Source organism: Hypanus sabinus, chromosome 5, assembly GCF_030144855.1.
Source record: "Hypanus sabinus isolate sHypSab1 chromosome 5, sHypSab1.hap1, whole genome shotgun sequence".
Classification (NCBI taxonomy): domain Eukaryota; kingdom Metazoa; phylum Chordata; class Chondrichthyes; order Myliobatiformes; family Dasyatidae; genus Hypanus; species Hypanus sabinus.
Window position 1 is genome coordinate 168,028,675 of NC_082710.1, and position 16,317 is coordinate 168,044,991.

Here is a 16,317-nt window from a genome sequence, read left to right on the forward strand (position 1 = left end):
TGTCCAGGGGCCAGGCCTCCTCCCTGTCCCCTGTAGTTCAGCCCGAGTCCGAAAGGAGTTCAGTTTCCGGATGTCGCCAGCCAAAAGGCGCTGCATGAGGCTTGCTGTTGGGAGAGGTTATGTACTGGGAGGGAGAGACTTACACATTCAGCTCTCCTTTTCACAAGACTGCCTGCCAGTGGTGGAAGCTGAAAGTGAGAGTGACAAGCACTACCCACTACACTACCAGACTAGACACATCACAATAAAATCAATGAAAAACTACACACAAACAAAAACAATCAATTTGTATTCCTTGGCACATTCATTGTTTGTCGTCTTTGCTTGTGTGTAGTTTTTCATTGATTTTTGGATTTCTTTGTTCTACTGTGGATCTCGGGATTGTATATGGCGATAATAAATTTACTTTGAACTTTGTTACTGCTGGAGTTTTATTGCTGATTGGTAGTGTAGTTGTTTTTGCTACTGTTATTAGTCCTGGTGTTCTGCTGTTCTGTTTAATTTTGTTGCTGTTGTTTTCTGTGTTATTATTGTTGCTGTCAATGTGTGGTTTGGTTTTGGTGATGCCATTGGTGTTGTGGCCTTTCGTTATTAACTTTTTGTTTTGTCCTCACTTCATCCGTTGTTACTTCTGTTGTTTCCTTGTCACCATTGTTGTTGTACTGATGATTTTATTGGTCACTACTGTTATACTGTTGCTCTAGTTGTGTCTGTTGTTGCCTCTGTGTCTACATACAATGTTGCTGTTGTTACTGCTGGTACTGTTGTGATATTGGTGTTCCTCTTTAAGTTGCCAAGTTCCTCTTATTGTTTCCACTGTGGATATTATTGGTAGTTCTGTTCCTTTGACATTGGTGGTGATGTTTGACATTGTTGCTGGCAATGTTGTTACTTTTGGCATTGTTACCATTGATGTTGGTGCTATTGTTGGCATGATTGCTGTAGTTTGTGTTGTTAGCATTGCTGGCAATGTTGTTGGCAATGTTTTGTTATTGTTGTTAGCGTTGGTGTTACTCGTGTTGGCCTTTTTGCTGTTGACATTGTCTTTGCTGTTGTTGGTGTTGTGGTTGTTGGCATTGTCATTACTGCTGTTATTGGCATCGTTGTTTTTGTTGGTGATCTTGGTATTGCCATTATTGCTGTTAGTGGTGTAGTTGTCATTGACATCTTTGCTGTTATTGGTATTATTGCTGTTAGTATTGTTGCTGTTGACATTGCTGGCATTGTTACTGTTGTTATTGTTGGCATTGACATTGCTGTTGTTATTGTTGTTGGCATTGGAATCGCTGTTCTTATCATTGTTGGTATTGATATTGCTGTCCTTATTGGCATTTGCAATTGTGTTACTGTTGATTACACTGTTGCTGTTGTTGGTGGTGTTGTTGCTGTTGTTATTGGTGTTGTTGCTGTTGTTATTGGTGTTGTTATTGCTTTCGTTGGTGTTGCTGCTGTTGCTGGCATTATTTTTGCTGTTGGCATTATTGTTGCTTTTGTTGACATTACTGTTGTTGGCAATGCTTTTGGCATTGTTGTTTTTGGTATTGTTGATGTTGTTTGTGTTGCTGTTGGTGATGTAGTTGTTGGCATTGTCATTGCTAGTCTCTATGTTGTTTTGTTGGCTTTGTCGCTGCTGTTGCATGCATTGTTTTTCCTGTTATTTTGCTTCTGTTGGTATTGTTGCTTTTGTTGCTGTTGTTGGCAACGCATTGTTGCTGGCGGCGGCATTGCTACTGTCATTGGCGTTGTTGTAGTTATTGCCATTGCTACTGCTGGCATTGTGGCTGTTGGATTTGATACTGTTGAATCATTGTGACTGTTATTGGTATTACCATTGGTGTTGCTATTGGCATTATTGTTCTTGTTGGTGTTGTTACCATTGTTGATATTGTTGGCATGGTTATTTCTGTTGTTGGTGAAGTTGTTGCTGTCATTGCTATAGTTGTCATTGCTGTTGTTGCCCCTATTGCTGATAGTGACATTGCCATTATTGCTGTTTTTGCCACTGGTGTTGTGTTCATTGTTGGTACTGTTGATGTTGTTGTTGTTGTAGGTGTTGTGGCCATTGTTGGTGTCATTGCTGTTGGTGGCATTGTTAGTGCTGTTGCAGTTGTGGCCATTGTTGGTGTTGTTGATGCCGTTACTGTTACATTGTTGGTGTTGAGGTGTTGTCATTGTTGCCGTTGTTGTTGTTACTGCTGTTGTTGGTGTTGTTGCCATAGTTGCTACTTTTGCTTTTGTTGCTGCTGATGGTGTCGTTGCTGTTGGTGGTGTTGCCATTGTTGGTGTTGTCATCATTGGTGTTGCCATCATTGTCGCTGTTGGTATTGTTGGTGTCATTGCTGTTGTTGTTGCTGTCATTGCCATTGTTGGTGTTATTGTTGTTGGTGTTGCTATTGCTGACGTTGTTACCATTGTTGTTGTTGACATAGTTGCCATTCATGTTGCTGCCAGTGTTTGTGTTGTCGTTGTTGGTGTTGCTGATGATATTCCCAGTGTTGGCGTTGTTGTCATTGGTGTTGTTGCCATTGTTGTTGTTGTTCTCATTGTTGGTGTAATTGTTACTTTTGGTGTAATTGCTGTTGTCGTTGGTATTGTTGTTGTTACTGCTGTTGGTGATGTTAATGCTGTAGTTACTGCTGTTGTTGTCATAGTTGACCCTGTTGTTGCTGTTGTTGCCGTTGTTGGTGTCATTGCCGTTATTCCTGCTGTTGGTGTTGTTGGTGTCATTGGTGTTACCATTGTTGGTGTTGGCGTTGTCATTGCCAATGGTGTTATTGCAGTTGGTTTTGTTGCCATTGTTGGTGTTGTTTGTACTATTGGTATTATTGTCATTGACATTGCTGGCATTATTGTTGTTGCCATTGTTGGTGTTGTAGTGATTGGTGTTGTTGCTGTCATTGCTGATGTTGGTGGCATTGTTTTTGTTGGTGTTGTTTCTGATTTGGCATTGTTTCTATTGGTGAACTTGCTGCATCATTGCTGTATTTGTCATTACTATTATTTTTGCTGTAGTTGTTGCTGTTGTCATTGGCATTGTTGCTGTTGGTGTTGTATAGCTATGCTGTGACTGACCCCTCTCTCCCATACTCCAGGTACATCCAGAACTCGCAGCCCTACCTGAACAACATGACAGCAGTGGGTTGCACCTTGGCACTAGCCGCCGTGTTCCCCCTTGGTCTGGATGGCTACCACATCCGCAAGTGGCATTTCCCCCTTGTCTGCCAGGTGAGTTGCTGGGGGTGGCGTGGGGAGGGGAGGTCCACGAGGAAGGAAGGAATGGGCATGAAGTGAACTTCATCCTTAAACCCCATCCACTCCTCTAATCCTACACACACTCTCACAAGGCCAATTGGCCATTCAATAAGGTTCCTTTCAGTCCCATTCCCAGTAACCCAACACCCACAGACTGGGGGAAGCCCAGGCGAACATTCGGGGGCGGAGGCAGGGATCGAACCCAGGTCCCCAGGAGCCATGAGACGTCATTTGTACCCTCTGTGCCACCGGCCCGGCTATAGTAAACCTGACTCATTGTGCTTCTCTTCTGCAGGCTCGCCTATGGCTCCTGGGTCTGGGCTTCAGCCTGGCCTATGGAAGCATGTTCACTAAGATCTGGTGGGTCCACACCGTGTTCACCAAGAAGGTGGAGAAGAAGGAGAAGCGGAAGGTAGGGAGGGGGTGTGGGAACTCAGGGACCCCCAGTCACTTAGGGTCTCGGACACACAACACCCACTCTTTCCCCTTGGTTCAATCTCTTCTTCTTAACTGGTATTAGAATAGGTTTGACATGTACCGAGATACAGTGAAAAACTTGTCTCACATACACTTCATGTGGATCAAATCATTACACAATGCATTGAGCTAGTGGAAGTAGACATGATTGGGGTGTTTAAGAGACTGTTAGGCACATGAACAAGCCTAAAGGGGAGATATGGAACACGTTCAGGCAAAAGGGATTAGTTTTATTTGGCCTCATGGTGGGTACAGACATTGTTTGCCGAAGGGCTGTACTTGTCTATGGATAAGACCATAAGACTTAAGAGCATAATTAGGCCATTTGGTCCATCAAATCTGCTTGAATATTCCATCATAGTTGATTTAATGTACATTGCAACTAACATTACCCTGCCCTCCCCCTGTAACTTCTGGTACCCTCACTAAATCAAGACCCTATCATCCTCCATTTTAAATATTCCCAATGACTGGGCCTTCACCACAGTCTGTGGCAATGAATTCCACACATCCACCAGCCTGTGACTAAAGGTATTTCTCCTCATATCCGTTCTAAATGGACATCCCTCTGATCTGAGGTTGTGGCCTCTCAATGTTCTCCATTTCTATATTTTATTTCTTCAAAAATTTTCTAATCTCTCTCTCTCTACCCCTAACCCTCCTCCAGCCTTCTCCTTCCCATCACCCTCTTTCCCTTGCTTCTCTCATCTCACCTCCTCCTGTCTTCACCATTGTCCCTTTAAGGTAGTGGTTCCCAACCTGGGGCCCACGGAACCCATTAATACAGGCTCTATGGCATGAGAAAGGGCTGGGAACCCCGTGTTCTAAGGGATCTTGGTACATGACTGATCAGAGAGAGTTTGGCGAGCAGATTAGCAAGTCTAGCAGTTGTCTGTGCTGTGAAAGAACTTGCAATCTGGCAGTGCATCACAGCTAAAAGCTTCATTATATTATTAACAAGTGTCCACTCTAGCTAAAAGCACAAGAGATCCTGCAGATGCTGGAAATCCGGAACAACACACTAAATATGCTGGAGGAGCTCAGCAGGTCAGGCGGCATCTATGAAGATGAATAAACAGCTGACATTTCAGGCTGAAGCCCTTCATCATGAGTCTTGACAAAGGACCTCAGCCAAAATGTCAACTGCTCATTCCCTCCGTTGATGCTGCCTGACCTGTTGAATTCATCCAGCATCTTTTGTTCATTGCTCCACTTCAGCTATTATGAGGGCGGGAGTTATGTTGTACCACCATACAGTGGCTGGAAGTGGCACTGCAGTCGCTGTTTACACAGCAATGAGAAAATAATCAAATACAGTGAAGTCCTGGTGATCCCAAAGCAGCTCCTGCTTAGCCAGTTTCCCAGGACTGGTGGGCTTGAGTTATAAGGAGAGATAACTTAAGAGATAAGGAGAGCTTGGACTGTTTTACCTGGAGGCGGACAGGTGACCTTCTAAAGGAATACCTGTACAAGATTGTAAGATTCCAATTCAGACTTGCATTTACTTATCACATGTACATCTAAACATACAGTGAAATTCACCATTTGCATTAACAACCAACACACCTAGAGGGATGTGCTAGGGGTAGCCCACAAGTGGGGCATAGATAAGGTGGTTAATCACAGGTATAGAGGGCATAGGTTTAAGGTGAGAGAGAAAAAAGATGTCAAGGGGAGCTGAGGGACCACTGTTTGACAAGGGTTGGTGGATACATGGAACCAGCTGCCAGAGGTAGTGGCAGAGGTAGGTACAGTTAAAACATTTAAAAAGCAAGGGTAGGTATGTAGATAGGAAATGTTTAGAGGTATATGGACAAGCAAGGATAGGCACTTTGGCATGGACCAGATGGGTGAAGGGACTATTTACTTGATGCACGACTCTATCATTCTATTGAATGTTGCTCTTATCAGTCCCTCAACACAAGTTCATTTCACCTCTTTTTTCCCACATTGCTCAAATGTTTTTAACCAACTCAATGAACATAAAGAGAGTGAGGAAAAGAAGCCAGTTAGAATGAACGTACACACAGGATAGCCAAAGGAGAATCGGTTGATGTGGTGTACTTGGATTTTCAGAAAGCCTTTGACAAGGTACCACACGTGAGGCTGATTAATAAGCTACAAGCACAAGGAAGGATTCTCGCCTGGATAAAGCAGTGGCTAATTGGCAGGAGGCAAAGAGTGGGAATAAAGGGAGCCTTTTCTGGTCGGCTGCCAGTGACTAGTGCTGTTCCACAGGAGTGTGTGTTGGGACCAGTTCTTTCTACATTATATTTCAATGAATTGGATAATGGAATTGATGGTTTTGTTGCAAAGTTTGCAGACGATATGAAGTTAGCTGGAGGGGCAAGTAGTTTTGAGAAAGTAGAGAGGCTGCATAAGGACTTGAACAGATTAATAGAATGGGCAAAGAAATGGCAGATGGAATACAGTGTCAGGAATTGTATGGTCAATGCACTTTAGAAAAAGAAATGTGCTGACTATTTTCTAAATGGAAAGAAAATGCAAAAAACTGAAGTGCAAAGAGACTTGGGAGCCCTTGTGCAAGATTCCCTAAAGGTTAATTTGCAAGTTGAGTCTGTGGTGAGGAAGGCAAATGCAATGTCAGCATTCATATCAAGAGAACTAGAATATAAATGCAAAGATGTAATGTTGAAACTTTATAAAGAACAGGTGAGTCCTCACTTGGAGTAATGTGAGCAGGTTTGAGCCCTTATCTTAGAAAGGATGTGCTGAAACTGGAAATGGTTCAAAGGAGGTTCAGGTTTGAACGGTTTGTCATATGAAGAGTGTTTGATGGCTCTGGGCCTGTATTCACTAGAATTCAGAAGAATGGGGGGTGGGGTGAGCTCATTGAAACCTATTGAATGGTGAAAGGCCTCAATGGAGTGGTTGTGGAGGGGATGTTTCCTATGGTGGGAGAGTCTAAGACCAAAAGGACACAGCCTCAGAATAGAGAGGTGTCATTTTAGAATGGAGAAGAGGAGGAATTTCTTTAGTCAGAGAGTGGTGCATCTGTGGAATTCTTTGCCGGACAGCTGTGGAGGCCAAGTCTTTATGTATATTTAATAGATTCTTGATTTGTCAGAGCATGAAGGTATATGGGGAGAAGGCAGGAGATTGCGGCTGAGAGGAAAATTGGATCAGCCGTGATGAAATGCCAGAGCTGGCTTGATGGCCAAGTGCTTAATTCTGCTCTTGTATCTTATGGTCTTAAATATCGGCCTCCCCTGAATCTCCTCTGACTGTACCTCCTCCTGCCTCGGGAAAGCAGCCAATGTAACCCCTCCCACCCTGGGTATTCTCTCTTCTCACTCTTGGGCAGGAGGTACAAAAGTCTGAAACACACAGTACTAAACTCTAAACTGAAGGTCATCTTCTATCCCACTGTTTTCAGATGAAACTCTTCAAAGTTCAAAAGATGAACTCTTGATCTCCCTTTCTACTTTGTCTTGGCCCTTTCACCTTATTGTCTGCCTGCACTGCACTTCCTCTATAAATGTAATATTATATTCTACAGTCTAGTTTGGTACTACCTCAATATATTTATAGTTGACCTGAGTGAATGGCAGACAGACTTTTTTTTACTATATTGTGTTACATGTGACCATAATAAACCAGTCCAAAACACTCCAGACCGTCTCCGAACACAAACATGCCAGCATTACTGTCGCCTGATGTTCCTCAGCTTTCTCCCAGCCTCGGTCACACACTTGTCCCACATTCCAGATGCCTGATCATACTTGGACTAAAGAGCGTCCCATGTTGGAATGCCAGGGGTTCCAGAACAATCAGGTACCAGAGTAACTGGCCCCATGTTGCAGGCCACAGAGTCAGCAAACACAGGGTATCCTCACACCCTGGTTGCTAAGAAGGTGAATGATACTCCACCTTGTCCTCTGTAACTTCAAGGAATGAGGGGTCATTTCGAGGGGCATGTTCTTGGAATGAGAGTGACAGCAGGGTGGGTGTAAGGAGACTGGTGAAGGTGCTAGGGGAAGGGGCTCAGGGTGAGAGGTCAGCCGTTTTGGACAGGTGAAGAGAAACACAAGAGGAGGCCTCTGCTCATAGTGGCCATGTTGGTTCCTGGGTGGGGATCAATACCACAAGGGCCATTCTCCCTCTCTCTATTCCCCTGGCTCCTCCAACTTACTCTGTCTCACTTTCTTTTTATCTTTCTCTCTCTCTCTCTCTCTCTCTCTCTCCCTCCCTCCTTCTCTCTGACCATTTCACTGTCTTGCTCTTTCTGTCCCTCTCTCACCCCATCTCTCTCTCTCTCTGTGATCTATTTCTCTCCTTCCCTTCCTCTATCTCCACCTCCCCTATATCCTTCTCCTGTCCTACTGCTCCTCTCCTCCTCCAGGAGAATGTGTTAATACAGGAGTTGACCCAAACTTTGACAATTCCTTTACCCCCCAGATTCTGCTCAACCTGCTGAGTTTCTCCAGCAGGTTGCTTGTTGCTGGATAGTGAGAGACAGCCTTGTACATCAGGAATAGATATGTTTATGGAATAAAAGCATGTGAATGGTTTTATTTGGTGTTTGAGTTGAGGGTAGACAGTGCTGGAGACAAGAACTTTTCCCAAGGCACGCACGCGCACGCGTATGTGTGTGTGTGTGCGTGCAGATTTAATCGGTTGCGTACTCAGTGGGAAACACCACTAGAGGGGCAAAAAGAGGACAACTTTGGGTCCATGGGGGAGAGGACAGTGCCCCAGCAGCGGGGTAGAGGACAGAATGCTACACATCTAACTTTGTGGGTGTGACTAACCTTCTTTCACCCTGAGTTTTTACACTGACTGCGCTCTGCTCTCCCGCAGCACCTGGAGCCCTGGAAGCTGTATGCCACGGTCAGTGTGCTGCTGGCCATCGACATCATCACCCTGGCCATCTGGCAGCTGGTCGACCCGCTTCACCGCACCGTTGAGGTGAGGGCGGGGGGTACGACCCAATACGGGGTATCGGTGTCAGGGGGATGCTCAGAAGGAAAGGGGGAATGGACCTATGGCAGCAGAGTGTCCCCTGACACAGAGGTAGAGAGTCTGGGGAAGGAGTGCACTGCTAGGAGAAGAGCAACAGATAGTGGTGCACCTATAGAATGAGGAAGAAGTAGAGATGTGTACAGAAAAAATGTTTAAGAAGCATGTGAAGATGGAATATAGAACAGTACAGCACAGTACAGGCCCTTCAGCCCACGGTGTTGTGCTCATCTCTCCAAGATCAATCTAACCCAGGGGTCGGCAACGTTTACCACTGAAAGAGCCAATATGGACCCATTTCCCACAGAAAACACTGGGAGCCACAAAACCCGTTTGACATTTAAAATGAAATAACACTGCATACAACGGGTTTTTTTTGCCTTTATGCTATGTATAAACAAACTATAATGTGTTGCATTTATGAAATTGATGAACTCCTGCAGAGAAAACGAAATTACATTTCTGCATGCAACAAAAACATTTTGAACTCCGAAAAAAAGACGTTGGGTTGAAGGTTACTCCATAGTTAGCCTACCTTGGATCGATGAATTAAAAGAAAGCGCGCACTGGCGGGTGTCAGGCATTGGCAGTGGTGATGTATATCAATAGCGATAAAAAACACGTTGTAGCAGTGTAGCGCTACACGCAGCGCTAAAATAAAGACACTGCAGTCAAAGGTAACTTTATTCGAACTAAACAGCCTTGATTTAAAGCCTCCCTCAACCCGTCCCCGTGGGCGCGGATGCTCCAAAAGACACGTACTCACAAACCCCTGTAGGCTATCTCCCTTAGCCGGAACGGTGGCTAATTGTGAGCCGGTTCGGATGTGCCAGGAAATGGTGTCGCCACAAAGTTTTTAGATTGTACAAGATCACCATAATCTTCAAATTTCGAATTACATTTCAAAAACTAACAAACCATGGGGAGCCGCAGCACAGAGATCAAAGAGCTGCATGCGGCTCCGGAGCCGCGGGTTGCCGACCCCTGATCTAACCCCTTCCTCCTATATTGTTCTGTCATCCATATGCCTCTCGAAGAATCTATTAAATGTCCCTGCCTCCCCAGGCAGAGTATTTCACTGAGCCACTGCTCTCAGTGTAACAGCCCCACCTCTGACTTATACTTTCCTCCAAAGTTCTAAGTACATTTATTATCAAAGTACGTACACTATACACAACCCTGAGGTTCATCTCCTTACAGGCAGCCACAAAACACAGAAATCCAACAGAACCCAGTAAAAAGAAGACCCAATTTGCAGGAGGAGAAAAACAAATTGTGCAAACAACAAAAGTAAGCAAATAGCATTCAGAACTAAAGCTCATAAAAGTGAACGCACAGCCACGAAGCCAGTCGCAGACAGGCCATGGCCTCAGTTCAGTGCAGAGCATTGCTCCCCACTCTCAGACCTGGGCACCACCATCTCAATTCAGCCCATACATGCCATGCCATGCCACAATCGTCCTGCAGCTTCAAGACTTTAGTTCACACTGCAAAAATGCCAAGTTGTACAGGCTGTTCAAAAGTTCAACTCTGACAGAGAAGTTACAGGCTATTGATTGCCATGATCGTTTTAGAGAAAATGTGTGATTAATAAAGAAGTTAGTAGTTTTGTTTGCTACCAGCAAGTCGTCGCTGTGCTACTCTTCTTATATTAGCCATTGCCACCCTGGGATAAAGGCACTGGCTGTCCACTCCCTCTATTCCTCTTATCATCTTACAGATAGCTGGACACCTTATTGATCACAAAGGAAATTACAGTGTCACCGTAGCATTACAAGCACACAGCTGTACAAATATACTAATATTAGAAGAGAAGTAAGAAAGAATAAATAGGTAAGTTACCTCAAACAGTCTGACAAGAGGGGAGTCATCACTTCCCCGGATATAGGTTGACTCATTATAAAGCCCAATGGCCAAGAATAGGAATGACCTCACATAGCGCTCTTTGGAGCAGCACAGTTGTCTTAGTCTGTTACTATATGTGCTCCTCTGTTCAGCCAAGGTTCTTGCAGAGGGTGAGATACATTGTCCAAAATTGCCAGGACTTTCTGTAGGGCCTTTTGTTCTACCACAGCCTCCAGTGTGCCCAATTTGATTTCCATTGACAGCCAGGCTTTCTAATCAATTTATTGAGCCTGTTGGCATCACCTGTGTTACTATCATTGCCCCAGCACATCACTGCATAATAGATTGTACTGCTGACAACAGACAACAGGTTGAACATGTGAAGAAGAGGCCTATATACTCCAAAGGAGCTCAGTTTCTTCAGGAAGTAGAGCCGACTCTGGCCCTTGTACACAGCTTCTGTGTCGGTGCTCCATTTGTCTGTCACCCAGTTGCACCTCCAGGTACTTGTAGTTCCTCACCATATCCACGTCCTCACCATTAATAGTAACAGGGAGCAGTGCAGGCTTAGTCTTCCTAAAGACTATCATCATCTTCTTTGTCGTACTGATGTTGAGCTGCAGGTGATTCAGCTTGTACTATTTGACAAAGCCCTAGGGCTCTGTGTTCATCCTCCCATCCTCCTTTTATACACCCAACTATTGCAGTCTCTATCAAGTCTCCTTTCATTCTCCAAAGAATAGAAAAGGTTTAGACCTAACTCATGAGTACTTTGGTCAGCACGGACAAGTTGGGCCTAAGAGCCTTTTCCCGCATTGACTCAACGGGAGATGGGAGTCCTTTAGGGTGATACTGAGCTAATTGGCCATTCTCAGGTGAGTGGTAGGCACCATCGCAAACATAGGAGGGATAAACTGAGACTGATGTAGAGGTAATGGAAATGTGCGGTTAATAACGATAAAGACTTGGTGGGCTGAAGGGCCCAGAATCTCCCTCTGACTGTGTGGAAGAACAAGAAGGGTTTTTATTGTGTTTGGGCATTGATGGAAGGACACTGTGGGGTGAATAAGCCAATTGCCAGGAAGAGGTTGATTCAGGGGGTCTAGGTGAGGTTTGGCAGCTGGGGGCAGGATTTGAAACCCTGACATCTCCTGCCTGCTTCTCCCGGCAGGAGTTCACCAAAGAGGCTCCCGCCGGAGATCAGGACGTGCTGATCCTACCACAGCTGGAGCACTGCAGTTCCAAGAAGATGAACACCTGGCTCGGTGAGTGGCCTAGTTACAGGTGGAGGGGAAGGGACGGGCTGCCACACCTCGACATTGACTCCTTACCTCCTCATCTTGAATGCAGTGCACCCCACCTATCATAACTCCTTTCCCCTCTCTGGCCTGCAGGAATTGTTTATGGATACAAGGGCTTGCTGCTCCTCCTGGGGATCTTCCTGGCCTACGAGACGAAGAGCGTTTCCACAGAGAAGATCAACGACCACCGGGCCGTGGGCATGGCCATCTACAATGTGGCCGTAAGCGTTAGAGTTAGGGTTAGGAGATCCCTTCCCAACCTCCAGCCATTCCTGGATCTTCATCTTCGGAAATCCCTCACCCCAACAATCCTCTCCCACCTTCCTCTCCATTTATGTGGTCAAACCTCTAGACACCTGCTCTGGTGCTTCCCATTAGAAACCCTAGAGGCCCTTTAGATCCCTGTAGTTCACCATAAAATACCATAGAGATCATTAGAAGCTCTGTAGCTCACCTATAGGTCCAATAGAACACACACAAAGTGCTAGAGGAACTCCGTGTGTGGGGCTATGGAAGGGAATAAACCTCAATGTTTCAGGCTGATCAGGATTGGAAAAGGGCACAAACCATTAGAACCCTTATGGATCCTACAGAAACTCTAGGTATCCATTAAAATCCCCATTCATCCCCACAGAAAGCATCAGAAGCATCTTAGATCCCCACAGATCTTCATGGAAGCCTTATAGATTCATTAGAAGTCCTGTAGATCCCTACAGAGGCCAATGGAACCAGCAGAAGCATATAAATCACCATACAATGAAACAATGAAGATCCACAAGGAACATAGACAATCCTTACAGATCCCCATAGAAACCTTGTAGATCAATTCAGATCCCACATATCCCTGCAAATCCCCATGGAAACCTATAAATCCATTACAAGACCCATCTTGCAGATCCCTATAGAATTCATATATCCATTAGACTCCCAAAGGTTTTGACAAATTTCCATAGAAACCCCATCGATTCATTAGAAGCCTGAAGATCCCATAGAAATCTGACAGATCCATTAAAAATCCCACTGCAAATCCTCATAGAAACATTATAGATTCAAGGAAACCCCCACAGATCCCCAGGGAAATCCTATAGATTATTCTTGGCAAATTTTAATGGTTTGTTATTGCTTTCTTCTGGCATTGTCTTTACAAGACAGGTGACACCAGCCTTTATCAATACTCTTCACAGATTGTCTGCCTGCTGTCAGTGGTCACATAACCAGGTCTTGTGATACATACTAGCTGCTCGTACAACCATCCACTACCTGCTCCCCATGGCTTCACATGACCCTGATCGAGGGGCTAATCAGGTGCTGCACCTTGCCCAAGGGTGACCTGCAGACTAGTGGAGGGAAGGAGCACTTCACACCTCCTCTGGTAGAGACGTATCCCCACCCTGCCACCCCGAATAGATCCATTAAAACCTCATAAATACCCGACAGATTCTACAGATCAATTAGAAATCTTGTAATTTCCTACAGAGAACCCATAAATAGATATAGATTGAGATAGATCCCCATAATTTCTCAAAGAACCCTGTATTAAAGCATCCCCAAAGACCCAATATGTGTCAGAATCTGTTCCTTCAAAGCAGCTAGTTAATTTGCTGTGTAACTTGGTACTGTCTCCAGCCATCTTGTGACCTTGGTAGGGTCAGGAGTGAGGGCACTGAGCAGGGGGAAGGCTGGTGTGAGAAACAGGAGACATTCTGGATGACAAGCAAATTCCCGTCAGGCTGGAGTCTACCAGCATGAGTATCACAATCTCTGAAATCCATTTGTAGAGTCCAACAGCACAGAAACTAGTCCTTCACCTACAATGTTCATCCCAATTCACCCATACTTACCCCATTTGCCTGCACGATCCATATTCCACTTGTGCCAAAGCACACCACTGGAACTCTAGCTCACTCCCGGGGTTCCATTGTTCTATGTGTAAACTCCCCTGAAGCCCCGGATTAGATCCCAGCCTGTAACTCACTCCCAGGATATATTATTCTATATATAATCCCCTTAAACCAATCCAAGACCAAGAGTGCTTGACAGGGTAGATGTTAAAATGTTTCCAGCAGTCATGAACAAAGGGACGTGGTTACATTGAAGAGGAGAGGCAGTCCTTTACACTGAGGTGTTCAGAAATGTCTTCATTCTGAGGGTGATGAAGTTCTTGAATTCTCTGTCCAAGGAAGCTGGAATTAGATAGTGATAAGGTGGAGAGAAATACTTATTTGAAAGATTGAGGAATTGTTGGTTTTTTGGGTAATGGCACAGAAGAGGAGAAGAGGCAAGCATAGATCAGTCATAATCGCTTTGAAAGGTGGTCAAGTGGCCTTCACTATTCCTATTTTCTCATGTTCTTGAGAGGTCCACAAGATGCTATGTAAATGAAGGTATTTTATGACACGGGCTAATCTCCCTCTCCTCTCTCCCCCATCCTCTTCCCTCTCCTTTCCCCCACCTCTCCCTCTTGCTCTTCTCCATTCTCCCTCCCTTATTCCTATTCTCATTCTCTTTTATTCTGTTTGTCTCTCTCTCTGCCCTTCTCCCTCAACCCATCCCCCTCCCTCTCTCTTTCCCATTTTCTCTCCACCTTTCACCCTCACCCTCCCTCTCCCATTCTCTCTCCATCTTTCACTCGCACCCTTTTTTAACCCTTCCCTCTCCCCGCCCCTCCCCTCTGCAGGTGCTCTGTATGATCACAGCCCCGGTGACCATGATCGTCAGCAGCCAGCAGGATGCCGCCTTTGCCTTTGCCTCCCTCGCTGTCGTGTTCTCCGTCTACATCACCCTGGTGGTTCTCTTCGTCCCAAAGGTTTGTGACTCCCTTCTGCCCTCAGCCCTTCCCCAGAGGAGCCCAGACTGAGGCTTGGACCTGTCTGCTTGCAGCTGAACCCCGGAGGTGTCACTGAGCCTAGGGGGGCCGTCCGTGCTGGGAGCTCAAGGGAGGTGACATCACGGTGTTGAGTCAGAGGAAGATTGGGACTATATATGAACATGCAGAATTGCAAATTAACCAGAGTGAGGTGTTGCATTCTGCAGGAAGATTTGTACTTGCAAAGTAACCAACAAAAAGGGGGGAATGACGGATACACAGGTCATTAAAAATATGTAAATGAACTCATAAAATGCAAAGCACCAGGGCTCATTTGAACAGGGATAGAATTCAAGCCTACACGAAAAACTACGTTAATGTTATATTGGTAAATCGGTAAATTGGTTTATTATTCTCATGCCTGCAGAGGTTCAGTGAAAGCCATTTATTCATCCCAATCATTTCATTAAAGATTTGCTTCATTTGTCAAACGTACTTCGGAACATAGAGTGAAAAGCATCGTTTGCGTCGACGAGCAACAAGGTCTGAGAATGTGCTGTGGACACCCCACGACTGTTGCCACACTTCTGGCTCCGACATAGCATGCCCACAACTTACTGACCCTAACCCTTTGGATGTGGGAGGACAGCAGAGCACCTGGGGGGGAAACCACAGGGAGAATGTAAAATCTCCTTACAGACAGAGGTGGGAATCAAACCTTCAATTGGCACTGTAAAGGATTGCGCTAACCGTGCCCCCTCCCGTGTGTCAGAATAGTGCTTTGAGGGAGGACAAGGACAAGCAGTAACAGACTGTAGAATAGGGTGTTACAGTTACCGAGAAAGTGAAGTGTAGACAGACAATATGGTGCAAGGTCACGATGAGACAGATTGTGAGGTCAAGAGTCAAGGTCAAGATAGAGAACAGTGCACAGTTACCGTATTTAAAAATATACATTTACATTAACATTAGTCAGTAAGAAAAGAAAGATTTACATGATATTTACCTGGGTTCAGGAGTTACAACAACCTGGAAGGTCAGTGACATTTCAGAAACTCTTAGGCAGATGAATGTGTGGAGAATGTAGGGATACGGATCATGTGCAGGCAACGGGTGTTCATTCGTTGAAAGTTGCTGCCCAGGATGGAAAAGCAAACATATGGCTTGCTTACCTTTATTAGTTGAGACTTTAAACCCAAAATGTAGGGTTAATTTGTAGCTTTATAAAACTCCGGTCAGACCGCACTTGGATATTTGCTACACAAATGCAAGATTGTCCCATCCATGAGTCACGATGGGAGCTCCACACTACACGTTCAACTTCATTGTAGGTGCGGAACCAGTGTAATTTCAATTTATTCATTCAAGGACGAGAAAAATAGTGGGGGAGATGAGAGGGAGTAGGCCACTCTGGTGGGGTGGGACTACTCTGGGAGCTGGCATAGACTCGGTGGGGTGAATGGCCTCGCTCTCATAAAGCAGACAACAGAGCAGCAGGTCCATCTTATTCATATCAATCACCATCTACACTAATTCCAATTGCCAGTACTTTGTCCATTGCCTTCTCAGCCTGGCAATTCAGGTGCTCATTCAGATACCTCAAACATCATGAGAGTCTCTGCCTCCACTGCTCCTCAAGCAATGCATTCCAGATTC

At 45.2% G+C, this 16,317-nt stretch overlaps 1 protein-coding gene across 1 annotated transcript in view; it reads left to right on the forward strand.

The window, feature by feature from the left end:
• gabbr1b (gamma-aminobutyric acid (GABA) B receptor, 1b) overlaps positions 1 to 16,317 on the forward strand; it is a 322,306-nt gene that overhangs the window by 300,858 nt on the left and 5,131 nt on the right. The window contains exons 16-21 of the mRNA XM_059969200.1: positions 3,093 to 3,225; positions 3,548 to 3,664; positions 8,551 to 8,658; positions 11,726 to 11,819; positions 11,949 to 12,076; positions 14,533 to 14,661. Coding sequence (XP_059825183.1) covers positions 3,093 to 3,225; positions 3,548 to 3,664; positions 8,551 to 8,658; positions 11,726 to 11,819; positions 11,949 to 12,076; positions 14,533 to 14,661 — 709 coding nt within the window. The remainder of the gene's footprint in view (positions 1 to 3,092; positions 3,226 to 3,547; positions 3,665 to 8,550; positions 8,659 to 11,725; positions 11,820 to 11,948; positions 12,077 to 14,532; positions 14,662 to 16,317) is intronic.